This window comes from Clytia hemisphaerica, unplaced genomic scaffold, assembly GCF_902728285.1.
Source record: "Clytia hemisphaerica strain Z4C2 unplaced genomic scaffold, Clytia hemisphaerica genome assembly, whole genome shotgun sequence".
NCBI lineage: Eukaryota > Metazoa > Cnidaria > Hydrozoa > Leptothecata > Clytiidae > Clytia > Clytia hemisphaerica.
In genome coordinates this window covers 447,936-467,536 of record NW_027103262.1, presented here as the reverse complement: position 1 = coordinate 467,536, position 19,601 = coordinate 447,936, and the positions used below count along the sequence as shown (strand labels likewise).

The 19,601-nt window shown below is 34.3% G+C and overlaps 1 protein-coding gene across 4 annotated transcripts; it reads left to right on the top strand.

Annotated features, from left to right (window-relative positions):
* The first annotated feature begins 487 nt into the window (after window positions 1–487).
* LOC136800058 (creatine kinase, testis isozyme-like) lies at window positions 488–18,899 on the top strand. 4 transcript variants are annotated; one of them, XM_067056693.1, is made up of 6 exons: window positions 488–509; window positions 14,994–15,357; window positions 16,364–16,579; window positions 16,916–17,266; window positions 17,795–17,893; window positions 18,241–18,899. In XM_067056693.1, the coding sequence occupies exons 2-6, from the start codon at window positions 15,111–15,113 to the stop codon at window positions 18,417–18,419; spliced, it is 1,092 nt and encodes a 363-aa protein (XP_066912794.1). In that variant the 5' UTR covers window positions 488–509; window positions 14,994–15,110; the 3' UTR covers window positions 18,420–18,899. The 4 variants fall into 4 exon arrangements, with proteins under 4 accessions (XP_066912794.1, XP_066912777.1, XP_066912788.1 ...); XM_067056676.1 differs by lacking the exon at window positions 488–509 and adding an exon at window positions 10,147–10,248; XM_067056687.1 differs by lacking the exon at window positions 488–509 and adding an exon at window positions 12,790–13,092 and having other exon boundaries at window positions 14,997–15,357.
* The last annotated feature ends 702 nt before the right edge of the window (window positions 18,900–19,601 follow it).

The following is a 19,601-nucleotide window of genomic DNA, read 5'->3' as shown; positions in this document are numbered from 1 at the left end:
CTTTTCGCGAAGGATTCAAAATCCGCGATTTCTCCAAAAAGTCTGCGTTTTAAATTTCTTCTTTTGATTTCGGCCAAAACTTAGCACCATTTTCTCATAAGATTGTTCTTATAAAAAGACGTATTTCCGACATTTTTTTTGTCGACTTTTATTTTAAATGATATTTTTGAAAGAATTTTTGTGAACCTTTATAATTATTGTATGAGATGGTTGGAAAAGCCGAAAACCAAAGTGTCAAGGACCGGTTAACAAGTCTAACATGTCTTTAGACATCAAAAGTCTTTTTGTGGAAGATGAAAGACGGGGGTAACTTTTAATGAAAGTCTATACAATTTCATCAAAGACGTTATTTCAATGGAGCAAATATACGTTAAAAGTTTATCCTTATTCTAATCGAGCGAACGATTGACAACAACCCTGGGATCCACTAATCGAGAGAACGGGAAAGGAGAATCATCTTCGAGATTCGAATCCATTGTCAACGACCCTTGAAGAACGACAAAACAACAGTGAGTAAATTTTTTTTCTTTTATTCAGTAAGCAAAGTTCTTTCGCCTCGGCGAGGTACAAAAAGTGGCTTTTCCGGTCCTTAAATTCAACAAAATTCTGTGAAATTTTAAGAATCTTGCCTAATTCTAAGTTGAAAAATTCATTTCCGTCTGAAATAAAACTTTTTGCTTTGACCACTGAGGGACCACTGTTTATTAGTTATGATGATTTCATGATATAGCTAGAGCTTCCTCAGGGGCTGCGGCAGTTGGGCCGGGACCTGCCCTGGCCTGATCCACCAAATTTGCCGATTCAGCTAAAGGGACCTTTCTTTCGACACAATAAAGCTGGAAGACCTCTTTCTAATACGTAGCAACTTAAAGCAAATAAACATGTAGGTCTTATCAAGCGCTAATGGTAGGCTACAAAACTAACATATTTATCTTAATTAAAAACTCGTAACATTTTGAAATAAAAGAAAAAAAAAAGAAAAATAAACTTTGTTTCAATCTGGTATTTAGACGTGAAAAATATTTTATTGAAAAATATTTATTTATCCGACCCGAATGTTTCAATTGTTTGTGTTTTAGATTTTTTCTAACAAGCATAAATTAGTATCTTGCAACTTAAGTCTTGCGTCTTAAACTTAAATATTTAACCAAAAGTACACCAGGTTAAACGACTGATGTGATTTTAATAGTTGTGAATACAGGTTTGGGATTAGAAAAGGGTTTTAAAAAATTATTTGGTTTTAAACCATTTAAATCTTGGGGTGAAATCAATATTTTTAGTCACAAATTTTGAACCAATTGCGACCTTTGTCACTAAAGATTTGATTTGATTTTCTATAGTTTATCTCGCAATTCATGGTTATCTAAAAACTGTTTCTTATTAAAAACTTGATAACTTTTATTTGTCCCAAAAAAATTAGAAGTGCTTCAATCGGTAAATGTTTTTTGATTCATAGTCTTCATTTTGCTAGCCTGTACTGTACCAAACTCTTCCCTTTGATGATTACCAGAAATAATCGGCTATCAAAATTTGATTGATACAGGCTTTCCAAATGTATTGTTTTTCAATTGGACAAAGTAGGCGTTTTCTAATACGTGTCTTTAGATCAATTTTTGTGAATCGAGAGCTTGATTTATTGTGAAATTTGCACGCTTCTAAGTTAGTATGTTGTAGAGGTTGTAGGTACATGTCTTTGTTTCAACGTTCATCTAACGTTATATGGTCGTTATGAACATTAGGCCCACTGGAAGCGGGGAGACTTGGGAGACTTCAGCCAAATGAGAATTTTTTCTCAAATTCCTAGCGAGTTTTATCTTATTTTGAGCCTTCCACCTCCCCACTTTTACGGTTGTTCCGCCGGACTTGAACATTAAATGGACGTTGTTCGGACGCATTGTATGTCATTTGAGTAAAATTCGTAAACATGGAGTCAAATTTTAAGGATAACTTCAAATAGTGAATTTTGATTTTGGATGCTTTTAATGTGTTTTTCGAAAACAAAATGAAATTTATAATTGACCTTTGAAGTAACTATCATATCAGTATTTCAGCTGGTTGCGAAAAAAAGAAATTTATGAAGCAGGGTTGATAGGACACCCCTGTCTCACCGATCCGCTGGAGCCCCAGCCTCACTGGATAATTTGGCAAATATTTCGTCCCCGTTGGTAAAAATACCCTCGAATTTCAGCACCACTAAAAAATTGACTTTGCTTTCATTCCCATTCGAAATTCATTGTTTAGAAATTGCACTCCAAAACCATCCCCACTGGGTTTTTTAACCTTGGAACAATAGAATTTTTATCGCCATTGAGATTTTAATCGAAATTTTTATCCCCGCTGTAGGAAAAAGTTTCACCGTGGCTGTGAGACAGTGGTGTGATAGGGAACATGTTCAGTCAGATATTACTCATTTAGGGATGACAGAATTGTTGTGACCTGTCCCCTCAAATATTCACTAACTCTCTTTGAAAATTTCTTCATCATAAAGACCACGTAAAGGACCAACTACTGTTTTTATGTTCAAACTGTTTAGAAACTAATTACTTTTTCTATATTTCCTCAAAACATTTTTTCGTTATTTTTATTTTTTTTGTTGAACCAATTTAAAATAAACAAAAACAAAAATCCATTTTCACAATATGGTTCCTAAAGATTGGTTGGGAAAGGAAAAAATTTTCTTGGGTTTGATGTGGAGAGTAAAGGGGAAATCATTTTTACCAAGAAAATATTTTCTGTGCCTTGATCACTTCTATTTGCAGGTAGAAAGCTTTGTATTGACTAAGATTTCTAGTGTTCTTGTAAAGTTGGTAAATTTACGAGTTTAACTGACCTCTATTGAGTTTTTGGCTAACTTTTGTATCGGGCAGCAGAATTTCAGAAGAATTAGTGTCCTTGTGTAAATACAGCTTTTAGGATACAATCTATACATACACGTTTTTTTATAAGAACATTCAAAACTTTTTAAGCCTTGGGATGTTCTTATTTTCTGAATTTCTTGAGTATTTTTGTCCATTTTCCTTTAAAATTCGGTGTACTAGAGTCCGCAAAGCCTTAAAATGTTCTTAACTTGAAGCTCCTAACATATCGGCCATCGAAGCCTTATGTTCTTATATAGTTTGTTCTTATAAAAAGAAAACGTGTATTTAGTTTGTGTTTAGTCTGTTTGTCCTAATTTATGAGAATGGTCACAATTGCAAAAAAAATGCAACAAAGAACTTAAGATCACGTGAAAGCTATCGTGTGATTGTCTTTAGGTCTTTGATTTGAGCCCTGAATAATAAAAATGATCGTCAAAGATCGGGGATCTGAATCGGAGCCAACAGAGAGGGCCGGTACCGCTTGATGACAGGTTGACGTTGTTTGAAACAACATTTTGTGCCAATTGGGGTGGTTCGGGAAAGAAAAACCTTGTTCAAGTTTGGTGGACGAGCAATACGTTTTTTTTATGTAAGAACAAACTATATAAGAACATAAGGCTTCGATGGGCAAGATAATAAGAAATTGTGGACTCAATAACACCTTTTTTAGGAAATGGGTAAAAATGTTCACAAAATGTGAAAATGTGAAAATAAGAACATTTTAAGAACATTTTTAGGCTTGAAACCCAAAAAGTCAAGAACATCCAAAGGCTTAAAAAATTTTGGATGTTCTTGTAAAAATAAGACGTTATTTGAAGGAAACATGGAAGGAAGGTAGATTTAATTCGCAGTTTATGATAAAGAGTGTCAAGGCCAAGACTTGAGCTTGAAAAATTATGAGTCAAAGGGGTGGAAAAAATTGACTTCGAAACATCAATGGTAAATAATCGGAAAAAAGAGGAAATCTTCAAAGTTCGGGTGAACAGTCTGTTAAAATCACGCTGAGAAAAAATTGAAATATCCCCGAAATATCTTAGCAGGTTACTTTCAAAACCAAGTGATGAATACGAAATTTCAATTCTAATTCAAAAATCAACTTTCAAAAGAATTTACAAAAATAAAAAGTTGAATTGAAAATTTTCGTTTTTTCTATAGACATAATTCTTGGACAATTTGGAAAAAAAACATGAGAAGATTAAATATTTAAATCAGAATTTTTATGGGTGTGTTTAAAAGATTTGTTTATCTTTTATGATTAATTTTTCATGAATTTTTGGATTTTGTAGACTTTGTATGGAAGAACTTATAAGCCCTGATTTGTCCAGGTCATATCACTAGCCAGTAACAATTTTGGACAATTTTTTATCGTTAACACCCCATTCTCACAGACCCGGTGCGGGGTCTTATCATTCAGTGGGGGTGAAAATGACGGACCAAAACTCGATGGAGATTGGGATATTCCCATTTTATTTATGGCTGGAATTTGAATTCCATTATTTTAGACAGAAAGTTCAGTGGGATGGAAAAAATAGCACAATATTTTGGGGTGGGGATTTGCTTATCTGATTATTTTCAGCGGGGACAAAAAATAGAGTATAATTTTCCACTGGGGACGATATTTTGGCCAATTTTTCCAGTGGTAAGGGTTTCCATTGGGTCTGTGAGAAGAGGGTGTATGTATTATTAGTCAATATGAACTCAGTAATAAAGTATTACAGTGAAGTCTCTGTAAATCGAATCTCTATAACCCGAATGTCTCTTTAACTCGATCAAGTTTTCTCGCCCGTTCAGTTAACTATGCCTTATAAACCTTACTCCATATTCCATGCATAACTCGAAATTTCCTTAACTCGAACAAAATTGTGTTCCCCGTGCGTGTTCGAGTTATGGAGACTCTACTGTATAGTTGAAAGTCTGTTTCTAAAGGGGTAAGAACATGGCTGGTATTTGACCTCAAGATAGTTTTGAATGGTTCCTTGACTTACTACTATATAAAGACAATAAAGTGTTCCGGGATAATCTTTAATTGTTGAACGAAATACAATCGGGTATTTCCTAGTTCAGGTTATTATTTTGCATGAGAATACAGTTAAACCCTCAATAAAAGGGACCTATGTTATTACTAGTTACCCCTGATGTTGGAGAATTCGATTATGACAGTTTTAGACTCTTGTAGAAGCTAGTATAGGTTTAAGCTTTTAGTCTTCTAACCCGACGATTATCGATTCTATCGATACTTTTCCGCTATTTTGTAAATTTGTTGTGAGTCAATTATTTGTTGTTATAGAGACGATGGATAGATTTTATTCTATTATATCTGAGTAGATCCTGATTACCCCACGCAAAGTGTGTTTTCACTATAAAGACGGTGGTTGGGTAATAAGAGCTGAATGTGGTGAAAGCAGAACAGATGATCCGTTGAAAAATACAGGTCATATCCAGGCCTGGTCTCAGATTCTTTCAGAATCCACTAGACCACACCGAGGTTTGGTAAGAGCAGAGTTTTTAGGCTGTTGGCATCCACTAACGGATTCATGCTCCTTATAGCCTACCTGCGGTTTTGTACAGATGAGATGGAGTTTTTATAAGCTACTTTAATAATTGGTCATTTGCAGTAATAAAAATTATGCGTTCTTTAGAAAAAGTAACAACATTGTTTTATTACTGGTTAACGACCAACCAAATCAAATAAGAGCTTGTAAAAACTCCAGCTTGTCCCGGTTTGTAGAGGTCTGTGCGATTCAGCTTAGAAATTCATCTTTTTTGTAGTAAACGGGGTTTGGATCTCTAGCAAAATTCTAATAGGCTGCTGGCATCCACTAACGGATTCGTGCCCTTTATTGTGTACTCTACCTGCGGTTTTGTTGAGGTCTGCGATTCAGACTACAGAGGTTTCTGATGGCAGAACAGATGATCTATTACATAGATAATCTTACTTAGGCATTCTTAGGTTAGAATCCATTGGACCACATGTTGTCTTTCACTTAATTAAAAATCAAGGACTTAATCAATATTATTTTACCATCTGTTCAAGGTTAACTTAAGATTTTGCGCAAATTTTGCAAATTTTAAAATCTTAACCATTAAATGATAGGATGTTTGGTTCCCTTAATAACTAAGAATTTTTGAAAGATTTTACTATCGCTAAATTTTCGTTACAAGTGCATTTGTTCGGACGTGAATACCCATTAATTGTGATAAGGATTATTCAAAACATATGGAATATAATTGCTTCATCAGACCTTAAGGCTTTTCGTGACAAAGAAGTTTTTAGGTTCCTATGATAAGTAATAACCTCAGCATCGTGTAATCAAAATCTGTTTCTTGACAAATCGTAAATTAAATCAGAATTTTGGTAATTTTCTTGGGTTGCTCAGTAGTCACCTTTTAGTCTTCATTTATCAGGTTAGCAACAAATTTTCGGCATAAATTAAAACGAAAAACCACGTTTTGAACCCAAGATTGAAAAACACGATTTCAATATGATATATGTTGTAGATATGCTTATAGTTAATAACTTTATCGTTCCCTTTTAAGAGCTAATTAAGCTCAATCTTAATTATGAGCTCTTTATCAATTAAGTCATGAATGATATCAGAGAATAGTATGTTGTCTTTCTGATTTCAATTAAATTGATTTAATCAAGAGGGACGGTATGACATCAACCTTCTTATCATTCGGAGCGCACTTCTTTTTTTATAAGAACCAGTAAATTCTTGAAGAGGCTCAGCTGCTCTTAATTTTCGACAATTTAAGCCTCAAATTGTTCTTATCTTGTTCTTATTTATAGAGTATAATTGAAGTATTTCAGGCTCTCACCCAATTTTTACTACTTTGACAGCTAAATTGCTTGAGATTGAGGAATTTTAGACTCAGCATAAATTGTTCTTATTTTTTTGGGCATAAAGTGAATGTTAAAAAGAAATCATACACATAAAAATTGTGTCAACACACGACAAATCTAGCAAATTTTTTTGAAAAATTAACTACTCTTAGGTTCCAAATAAACGCCCCCCCCCGCTTGTTAATTTTTCGAAAATTTTCCAACCCCCCCGGACCTTATTAGGACCCCCTGTTTATTAATCTCTAAGAATATTTTCAGCTGTCAAAGAGAAGGCCCCTTATTTTGCTCTAAATAGCGTGATTTTAGCCTATTTTTACCTTAATTTTGGGTTTCAGAAGTACAATTTCCGACCCCCCCCCCCGGCAATTAGGTCCCCCCCGTTTATTAAAATCTAGAAAATTTTCCAACCCCCCGTTTATTCGAACCCCCCCCCCCCCCGTTTATTTGGAACCTAAGAGTAAGAGCAAAGTGATAAATTTTGTCCAAACTGGGATTACTTAAAGATCCAAAGTTGATGTGGCAGGGGTATGTATCAAAGGAGTAGAGGCTATTTTGTCTCCTTTAACGAACTTCTTAGCCTGCTTACAATGTACGTACAGTCTAGCAGTTAAATGGATGCCAGGATAGCTTATTAGATGCTTATCTGCATTAAATATAGTGATTTAAAAGTTAGATTTCAGCTAATTCAAAGACGTGTCTAAGACGTCTACGATTTCACTAGTATAGTATTTTTGGCAAATTATATTAATCTAAGACACGATTAAACTGCCAATATAAATATTACTGGGTAGTTAAACTCAAACTTATTCAGATTTTACTAGTACTCTTAGTAACAAAAGTTTTACATTCAAATCTATTTAAACGACCGCCTATGTTAATTAATTTCTCCATGGGTTTACAAATCCAAGCTAATCGCTTCTGGAATGCGCCCCTCTTCTAGTTAATTCTCTGTCCTACAGTGCTTTGTTGCTTTTATAGAAGCCGGAATTTCAAGAGATCATTTCTTACTGTGTAAGCTATGAACTCGTCTTTTTAGAAAGATAATTGATTCTGTGTGTTTTTTGCAGAAATAAACTTATAGCTCTAATTTTGGACAGATTTTGGACGGGCCATATGCTCTTGGTACAGCTAACAGTAAAAGAGGAGGAAATTTGAAATACCTAGTAAAAGGCTCCCCTGTATATATGTTGCTCTCCTAAGCACATGCTCCAGTAATTTAAAAATGCGTAAAGGAATAAAATCATTGGTCTACATAAAAGGTCTAAAAAGTTAAGACCAAAAAAATTTGTACTGCGAAGATGACCTTCCTACTGTATATTGTAATATACCAGGGGAAAGGGGCAAGAGGGGCATGCCCCCCCCCCCACTTTCAATTTCATGGCGTGGGCCCTGCATATTATGAATTTTAGGATCACTTCACTAGTTGACTAACTTCAATAAAGCAATAGAATTTCTTTGAAGAAAAGATTTTCACTTAAACTACGTCTAAATCCGTCACTGGACTGGAAAAACATTTCCAAATATCTTTCACAGTTGTTAACAGTAGTTAGGAAGCTTCATAATCTAGACAACCCTTTTACATAAAGATGCAGAAAAGGATAACCCATCTCCTTAAAACGAGCATCATTAATTGCAATTCTATGTTCAACTGTTCATAAGAGATTGGACGTCTGATTGAATATTCTCCCATTAATCTTCTTATAAGAATATCACAATCTTCAGATTTGATAACAAACTATTTAGTCAGCCTATCATTAGACTAGAATCTACTTCTGACTGAACTTTGCCTTCCGATGATTTTGATAGCGTTGAGTCTAGTGAAGTAGTCTAGAGGATATCGCCGTCTTGAATTCTTTCACTTTCGTTTTCAAAAATTATATGAAAACAACATAACAATATATGCTAAAATCCATCGAAGTTTATGAAACTATAAAAAAAAACATGAAATTACCAAAAAGGGGCTGGATCTAGTGGCATGTATTTGCTACCACCCCAAGCAAAGCCAAAATATGAAGCCTTGCCAAATTACGCCGGGCCACTTATCATCGTCATCCAGTCTATCAAAAACTATAAGTGGCCCCCGGGCTAGCCTATCATCAACCTGAAACATGGTCATTGCCAGCCAGCACAGAGCATCAAAACAACATCCATATAAGGTCCAACTAACGTCCCTATCGTCCGTATTACAGAAATAAAGGCTTTAGCCGTAGGAGTATGAACGCAAGATAAATTTTACCATGCTTTTGCCTTATTTTTCTAAAAAAATTTAAACATTACAAATGCAGTCTTATTTGACTGATTCAGCTGACTAAAGTCAAAATATAAAATATTTTGACGGGTGTTTTAACGTAATACTTCATATTTATTTCATGATTAAACACCTGTGTCACAGACCCGCTTGGACCTCACTGGAAAATTTGGCAAAAATTTCTTCCCCGGAATCTATAAATATAAAATACCCTGGAACTTTATAGCCCCACTGGGAAATTGACTTTGATTTCATCCCAACTAGAAATTCAATGTTTAAAAAATTGCACTTCAGAACCATCCTCACTAGATTTTTAACCTTGGAACAATAGAATTTCTATCCCTATTGGATTTCAATAGGAATTTTTATCCCACTGAGGAAAAAGGTTCCACCGGGGCTGTGAGACAGAGGTGTATGCTTAAATTCTCGACTTTTGAAAATCGCGGACCTTGGACTCATTTAAGTCAGACTATGGAAAATGTATGGAAAAATCTCTACTTAAATTTGCACTTAACAATATACAACATATCCAGGAGCTTGACGACCTAGGGATGCTCTCATCTTATTTGCTTTTTGTTGATTTTCTTATAAAAGCCATCCAATTATAGTATATACCATTGATTAATTAAAATCTCCGTCCAACTGCTGTGCAAAATCTAAAATCCAACTTTATAGATAAGATAAGAAAATCCTTAATAAACATTAATTGTCATTAAGCTTTATCAAAATATCTGTGACCTCACTCACTAAATAAATGACTCTAAAGATATACATGAAAGTATGAACACTATAGTGAGACCATTCTACATGTTTGTTTCAAAACAACAGATTGGATGTTAAAAAAAACTTGAGTACAAACTGGAAACTCAACATCAACAGGTTTTTGTTAGAAACATATTTTAGAGAGTGAGACCAAGGCCTTCAAATTTTGAAACCCGAAACAACAAAATGGGTGTATAAACAAAAGTCAATTATCATAAACAATGAATTAATAAACATTATCAGACGTCCATACAACGTCTTTGTGACGTTCCAAAGACTCCTAACTATTGTTTTAATGCTGAATTTTCGTATAAATAAAGACGGATTTTATTTGAGAGATTCGGATTTAAAAATGGGCTGAAAAAGTTTTTTACTAATGTTGACTTTATCAAACACTTGGAGGATTGCTGGAGGCTAGCTGGAAGGTCTAAATTTGCTGAGGCTTTTTGATGAAGTTAGCTTGCTGGTCTTTGAAAAGGTGTAAACGAGTTTCTTGTCTGGTATTCGGGCAGTCAAGATTTTGTTCTTTTATCAAAGTAAGAAAGTCTTTGTACAGCATTGTTCGAGTTTGTTGTTTTATCAGATTGGAAATAGTTTTCGGTCAAACAGCTGTTATCAAGATTTTAAGTTTTAAAGTATTATAAAAGCACATAAAACAAGTTAACCACCTCTGAATGAAAAAGTTATTTTGCAACGCACATAAAACAAGTTAATCACGGGGTTAACCACCTTTGAATATTGAAGTTATTTTGCATGCATTTGGGATTTTTACTTTTGAGGAAAGCAGCTTTGTCATTCTTAGGCCAGCGAGCGATAAATTAACTCTGGCGAATTCTTTACAAATATTCATTGCCGTAAATGGGCTCTTCCAGAAAAAATTTGAATATGGGGGGTGGAAGATATAACATTTTTTGGAAATTTACCCCCTTGACATTGTAAATTTTGACCCCCCGGACAAGCATCAATTTTGCAGTTTTTCACTATCACCCAGACAAAATATCCAATATATTCTCACCCCCCCCCCCATGTACAAAAATTTTCTGGAAGAGCCCAATATGGCCCGTTTGGAACAGGTGTTCATTATTCTGAAATTTTAGAAATTCTTCTTGCATATTTATGAATTAAGAATTCAAAGTTATTTTATTTGAGAAAATCTTATGTAAATAGACTACTTTGCCTGGTGAGAGATACTAATTAGTTTAAACCTTTACCAAATTCTCAACAACACTGTGTTCCAGCTTCGTCACAGTTTAGGAAATTAGATGTGAAGAATGTTATGCAAATTACAATTCTCAAACCTGACTGATAAATTTATCAGACTGATTTGAAATTATGCCTTCAAAGGGAGATTAAAATGACATCTAAGGAATCGATCACAATCTGCAATTTGTACAATATTAAAACACCCTGTGTCACAAACTCGGTGGTTCATACAATAAAAAATCCGTTATGACCACAACCAAATCCATATTAAACATGTTATTGGGTCCTACCGGTTATATACCTTCCTTTAAAAATACGGGTTTTTTATAAGAATAAACTGTATAAGAACATAAGGTTTCTATTGCAAAAATATTAAAAATAACGTATTACATTTTAAGGTTTTACAGACTCTTAAACATCCGAATTTCTTAGGTATTTGCTGTATTTGCCCCGTATTTACACAAGATAACAGAATTGGGAAAAACAAGAATACTCGAAGAATTTTTTTTGGAAGTTTCTGTAGTGAAGGGCTGTATAAATTTGAAATAAGTCCTGGTTCGTTTTCAATAAGTCCTTCGTTTTATTTTCCCTATTCAAAAACATAGAATTCGAAACAGATTTTTTATTAACAGACAGATACTAAACAACAACCCTAACAAAAACAATTCTATAGCCTTATAATGTTTACTTTATATTTTGTCCGAAGTTTTAAGCCTTTAAAGCCTTAAACAAAGTTTTTCATCTTATTTACTTATGAATGTAATATTTTTTCTTTGGTTTAAAGCGAATACACGTTTTTTTATAAGAACAAACTATATCAGAACATAAGGCTTCGATGGCCAAAATGTAACATGGCCATGGTCAAAAATACTCACAAAATAGTCCAAATAAGAACATGTTAAGAACATTTTTAGGCTTAAAACTCAAAAAGTTAAGAACATCCGAAGGCTTCATAAATTTTGGATGTTCTTATAAAAAAACGTGTATTGTTTATTTTGTTTGGCCTGTTTCAGAAAGTTACCATGACGACATTTCTGATAATTTGTTAGTTTTTTAAGGCTTTATGATAATATGGGGGATTCCATAGTTTCTAAGGACGCGAACTGGGAACTAAGGCTGCTTAACATTCATTGGACGTTCATCCTAGACGATTTTAGAATACTTCGTATACTCTTAAACTAGAAGAACATCTTTCTTACGTCCATTTAACGTTATTGCTTGGAAGACAATCATTTCAATGTCGAAAATCCAAAACTTCGTACCATAATCTTTGAACTAACTTTACGCAAGAAACATTTTATTTGCCTTCGTTGTTTTTAATTTTGCAATTTTTGCAGGAGCAGGCTTTTTCTCGTTAAATGGCGAAATTGTTTAAGAATTTTTCAAATAAATAAATTTTGATTCAAACATTTATGTCAAGGTGGATGGGGTAAATTTATGATAATTTTTGCGCTGGAATATTTCTCATTAAAATAAACTACAGTATTAGGTTAAACGCATGATAACATAATATAGCACCCGTACTTTTCACCTGTAAAGATCTTCACAAAAATTGGGAGTTCTTCGATATTAGAACCATCTGAGAGACTTGTGAAAAAACGGGGAGATTTTTCATTATATTAGTTTGAACTTTTTTTCCGAAATTTTGAAATATAGTTTGTTGGAATTTTGTCTGTCGGAAAATTATCATCAAATGGTTTGTTTATTTTATCACCATGGCAACTAATCATTTTGGGATTCGGTATTTTAGCGATATTAATTTTGAATCAATTTCCAACTAATTATTTTGGGAGTTTTATACAATATTCATTCATCTTTTTCAATAATTACCCCCCATTTGTCTAAAATTTATTAAAATTACCCCTGAAGTACAAAACAATTTCAAAGTCATTTGGCGAGAACCTTCCTGAACTTTAGGCGCTCTCTGCACTTTCAACGCAAAACCTGCACTTCTATACGTCGAAAATTAGTTAAATTTTGCACTATAGAACAACTGGTACATCTAAACTTGTATAAATATCACACTAAATCAAGCACGACAACTTCACTATAATATTATCGCAACACATTTCAAGCATCTCTACCAAACATTCAAAGCATCAATTTTTACGGAGAATTTTTCTACATTTAATTGCATGATGTTTTCTTGTTGTGGAAGTTCCAAGAGGAAAAGCGGGGTATATTCTTTTTACATTTATTTATTTACGTTCATACAGTTTAATTGAAACTATTTACTTTATTGTGGTTTAACGGCGCGCTAGCCTTATACTTTAAAGCCTTGTCAATCCAAGGGCCTGAGAAATATTTTACACGATTTTGTTTATAAGAATGCTGTTCATTTCATTTCATCATGCCTACCAGACTGGTATTCTTATGTTAGAATCTAAATCCAACTTAAATTTGGCATGTAATACCTTTCCGGGGCATGAAATGATGGTGCTATTCTTAGTATATTCTTAATTTTTTGACCAATTTTATCATGAATAATATAAAGTTCCAATTTTATAAAAAAGCGCTTACTTATCTATAATTGAGAAATTCAGCTGAATTTTGAAAATTATCTCAATTTTCTAATTCTGATGGGGAATTAAGTATTTCAAAATCTCACGAGAAGATCCCATTCCCCCGTTTCCAAAGCCGAGATTTTCCAGACCGTATTTAAGATATACTTTTGGGCTTTGATTATAAATATTTTCTTTTAAATCAACTCTCTAAAAATGGAAAGTTCAGATATGACCTTTGATAGCCACTAAAAAAACATGGTCTCGATCATCAAAATACATTGAGTAGGAGCTTGGCTAATCTTATCTTTTGACAAAGACAACACATCAACCTCAGAATAAGGGCGTAGCTGGAATCGATGCTATTAAGAGGGATTTATATAAAAAGTTCTATCTTTAACCAAATAACAAACGGGACTAGTTTATCTTTGTGGTGGTCTAGAAAGGAATACAGTCACGCGAGGGAAATTCTTTTGGTTAGATAAAAGAAATATTTCAAGTAATTTTAGTTACAATTTTTAGCATAGCATCGTCAGTGTGAGGACAGTTGGTCGTCGAGTCATCTAAAAGAGTATAACAAGGTGGAGTATCAAATAATTGGGTTGGGTCAAAGCTATTACCTTATCGGCCTTAATTATTAGTCGGCCCTAAGTTTAGTCATCTCGTCAAAATTTAGTCACTAAGGGCCGACTCATAATTAAGACCGAATAAAAATTAGTGGGTTAAGGAAAGCTTAATTATAAACTTTTAGTTTGGCCCAAATTTTTAGTCGGCCCTAACTTTAGTCACCTCGTCAAAATTTAGTCACTTAGGGTCGACTAAGTTCTGGCCGATTATACAATCTAACATATTGGTGGGTAATTAGTATTATTTGGTCTGTTATTCATGTTTCAGTCTCAAGAATGTATTTTTCGCTCATCGTATCCTACAGTATATTTCATGCCCTTAGGGTTCGGGGGTCTGACCAAAAAAGATTAAACAGTGAGATTAGTATTTGCAGTACACGTTTTTTTATAAGAACATCTAGAATCTTTGAAGAGTTCGGATATTTCGAGTTTTAAGCCTTAAAAATGTTCTTAAGATGTTCTTATTTCACCATTTTGTGAATATTTTTGTCATTTTTCTAAGAAACCGGCTGTTTTAGAGTCGGCAAAGCCTTAAAATGTTCTTAACTTGCTCTTAACATTTCGGTCACCGTAGCCTTATGTTCTTATATAGTTTGTTCTTATAAAAAGCGTGTACGTACTAGAATAGATACTATTTTCGAAGAAAGTGTGGAAAGGAGTCCTTGTACTGTCACGGAATTTTTAGAAACCTAAGTAATCGAAGATTCTCTGGACTCAGTTCTTCAGTATAAAACCATGATTTTTTATTGAAATGCCACCGCAGCAGACCGATCAAATTAATTGTTAAAATGGCCTTAAAAAGTTATGCTGATAGCTGTAACTTTTGTTAGAATAATGTCTATGAATTTTTGAAACGAATTTTCAGTTATAATATCCTTAAGCATGCGTTTAGCTCCCTGCAGTGACAATAACCATATGTGACTCTAATGAATCCTTCAATTTTTCTCTTAGAAGGTTCTGCCAAATAACGAGCCTACCGCCGTTACCAACAACAACGCTAACAACAACGTTATTAACGCCAAGAAGCAACCTGTCAATCAAAATACATCATCGACAACAACATTAAAAATGGCTGAATACCCAGATCTTTCCAAACACAACAACTGGATGTCCAGAGTCATGAACAAAGAATTGTTCGACAAAATGTCAAAATTGAAAACACCAAATGGTGTCACTTTTGAACAAATCATTAAAACTGGTATTGCAAACCCAGGGCATCCTTTCATCGTAACCGTGGGTTGCGTTGCCGGTGATGAAGAATCGTATGAGACATTCAAGGAATTTTTCGATCCCGTAATTGAAGGACGCCACAACGGTGAGTCAAAAAAAGCTCATATATAAGATCATGTGAGCTCTGTTCACCCGTATATATATATATAGTCTAGAAGTATAAAACCTTCAACTACTCAAAATGGAAACAATATAGACAAAAACCCACAAAACAAAAAGACAATACAAATACAACAAAAATCTAGAATGAACATTCACAGAAAATCAATCAGGTTGGAGTAGAAAAGGAAAATATGATGACATAGAAATCCGTCAATGTAAAACTAGTGATCTGAAATGACTTTAAGGAAGAAAGTAACTCAATATGAGTTAAGATTGAAAGAAGTAACTCAATATGAGTCAAAAAATATTTCAAAAAAACACATTATCTGTTCCTCAGTTTTCGACCTACACAGGATTTCGGCCATTTGTGAAAATATCCTCCTATATGATGGAAATAGGGTTGTGTAGGTAGGCCAAGCAGTGTTAATTAGACACCACCACAGATAAAAGATAGTAAAAAGATGTGTTTATTGAAAGTATATCCTCAGTTTTCGACCTACACAGGATTTCGGCCATTTGTGAAAATATCCTCCTATATGATGGAAAGATGGAAATATATATATAATAGTTGTAGTGTCTTTTATAAATATTTCAAATTTAGTGTTTTTACAGCGGCCGGTAGCACGATGCTAGCGAGCCGGGCTCAAAATCACTAACATATTACTTTGGTGGTTCGAGCCAGTGTCAAATCTGCAATTTTGAATAAAACTCTATGTCGCTGATCTAAGCATTTAGCTACATGTGTTCAAAATACAAATTTCAGTTACACGAAAGATTTTCTGAAATGTTTACTTACCCTGATGCTAAAATAACAATATGGATAGAATCACAGTAAAGTTTACTATAATTTGAATAAATACACTTGATCTACTCAGCTGTCAGAATCTTTCAAAGATTCGATGAAAATCCTTAAGATGGTCCTTGAGAGTATTATATAAGCGCTGCTAAGATAAAGTCTATATATCTTCATTCCAATCTATGATTTGTAGGATACAAACCCGACGCTAAACACAAGACTGACTTGAACTTTGAAAATCTCAAAGGAGGTGATGATTTGGACCCTAATTTTGTTATTTCAAGCCGTGTCCGTACTGGAAGAAGTATCCGTGGTTTGAACTTGCCACCTGTCTGTAACATTCAAGAAAGACGAGATGTAGAAGAGATTGTCACCAAAGCTTTGGGAGCCCTTGGTGGTGACTTTGCTGGTAAGTGACGTGTTTTATACAAAAACAGTACCTTATTTCTGCTTAAACTATTATTCGCGAATCCAAAATCTAAAAATTTCGCATGCACTAAATTTACCCTCTTTTTTATCCAAATTCTTTCATTTTTTTAGGTTTTTTGAAAAAAAATTTGATTTAAAATTTTTCTAATATTCGCGAAAACTAATCCGCGCGAAATTTAATCCACTTGACTTGAGGTAGAGAATGTGTCTCTCTTACGTTACAAAGCTCGTACCCAGTTCCTTAATTCGCTTTTTTATGAGTTTAGTATGTCAGCCTTTTCTAAAGAAATTCATAGTCGATGGATTTCTTTTCCAGGAAAATACTACCCATTGACTGGTATGTCCGAAGAAGATCAAAACCAACTTATCGAAGACCATTTCTTATTCGATAAACCCGTTTCCCCTTTACTCACTGCTTCTGGTATGGCACGTGACTGGCCCGATGCACGTGGTATCTGGCATAACAAAGACAAGAACTTCTTAGTGTGGGTCAACGAAGAAGATCATATCCGAGTTATCTCCATGGAGAAGAGTGGAAACATGCGAGAAGTATTCAATCGATTCTGTAAAGGTTTAGCTATGTTTGAAGAACAAATGAAAGGAAATGGTCACTCCTTCATGTGGAATGAACATTTGGGTTTCGTTTTGACTTGTCCATCTAATCTTGGTAAGTTTGACCACACTTTGGTCTATCCCATCTGACACACAACGTTGTTTCAAAGTTTATCTAACGTTCACAACGTCCATATATCGTTAAATGAACGTTGAAAAACGTTGTGTGCCTGCTGGGATTTCCCTGACCCTCAAATAAGCTATACACATTTTCTTTTGTAAGAACCAATACAGTTGATGCTCTCTAGTTTGACATTCTACTATTCCATATCCAGCTGGCGCACAACGTTGTTTCAACGTTCATTTAACGTTATATGGACTTTGTGAACATTAAATAAACGTTGAAACAACTGTGCCAGCTGGGTATGCTTTATTTCTCAATAATGTTGAAAGTCTCCGTCAACATAATCTCTCATAAGTGATGTTCTGCCATTCCATTCTCTCTAGTTTTGAATTTGTTTTTAGACTTCGGTCAAAATTGAGTGCGTTCTATTCTTATGAAAACCTTTAGTAAAGCTATTAAAATACCCTCAAATTTTTTTCGCGACTCTCTAAGTAATAAAGTATATTCTTTTCTTTTCAGGAACTGGTATCAGAGCTGGAGTGCACGTCAAACTCCCACTTTTGGCAAAACATTCCGAATTCGACAACATTCTCAAGAAACTCAGACTCCAAAAGAGAGGTAAGTAGCTTTGTTAAAGCCATAGCTGGAACAACCGATAGTTAAATTCCGCTGTCTCTTTCCAAATAGCATACAAAGCTTATTGTTTAAAAACAAACCTACAGTATCTATTCAAAAATTCCTTAAGAGTAGAAATCTAATTGACGAACACTGCTCCAAGCTCCAAGCTCCTCCACTCCTCCATTGAACCCATGTTCTTGGACTAAGGAACACGTCAAAATGACTCATTTTCTGCGAATAGAGGATAATGTACCCATACCATACTATAATGAAGTATAGTACACTCTAATTCTACACATGTCAAATTTATAACGCATTCTAATCAAAAATTTACATATCTTTTACAGGAACCGGAGGTGTTGATACTGCAGCTGAAGGCGGTACTTTCGATATCTCTAATGCTGATCGTTTGGGATTTTCCGAAGTCGCACTTGTCCAATTAGTCGTGGATGGTGTCGGCCTTTTGGTCCGTATGGAGAAAGAATTGATGAACAAAGGGGATATCACTTCCTTGATCCCCAACTAAGAATCTTTCTCTCCACATGGTCCATTTAGAACCAGATTTAGTCATTTAGTGTATCAAATTTATATCATTCTTTCGCACACATTGTCGTATTAATTCCTTTATAATATTTATATCATGTACACAATTTTTTTTGTATATTTTTCAAACATACCCACGCGTCAACTTTTAGCCATAACCTGAAACCTTATAGAACAGAAATCTTGTAATAATTAGTTTTCAGTGCTTCGATATCAGCCTTCAGCCCTTTGTTCATGCTTCAAAAGAACTTTTGGGAAGAAATATGATATTCTAAATGCCCTTGTTGAACTCAATTCCTAATGTGCATCGGCCCCAAATTTGAAATGAGTATTTATCATAGATTTTTCGTCCTTTTTTTGTCTTTTAATGCTTGGTTTGATAATTCAATTTGTAAATATAATTGTAAAGTGATCGAATACAAAATCTATTTAATGTAAGAAAAGAAAAGCACAGGAAAACTAATCTCAATGAAAAAGTCTCACTACTTTACCCACACCCTTATGAATCCATACCCTCCTTCTTGCCTCTTCCCTAATTTGAGCCCATATGGCGGTTCAAGTTATTTATCGGAGGCATGGCGATCGCAACAGCTATAGCCAAATGATTGGTTGGTCTGTTCGCCGTCCAACTATATATGTCACCCTATGAATAACCTTTAATTATAATAGATCTTATCGGAGTTTTTGATTTTTCTAAAAAAGGGATGCATTGTGGGATTGTTTCGGCAGTATAATAATAGAATTCCCTCGAGGAATTCCTAAGAGATTTCTATTGTAATACTCCCAGAACAATCCCACAAAGCATCGCTTTTTTAGAAAAATCAAAAACTCCGATAAGGTCTATTGCAAAGAATAGGTAGCGGTATCGTATATATCTATTCAGCGACAACACAAGTAAACATGGTAATCGTCCAAAATCTTGAATTAATGGCCGCAAACCAATTAATACGATAAAGTATTATCTTAAAGCAGAGAAATGGAAAGTGTTTCTCTGATTACCCAAAATTTTCTGATATATTCTATTGAAAACTCCTTTGGCTCGTCATGCGAAGAGGGCTGGTTTCTATAGCTATGTTCATACTAGCCATAACTTTCATTAAGGTGCCACCGCAGCAAAACGAACACATAGAGTTGAATTTGCGTTTAAAAGGAATGATCTTAGCCC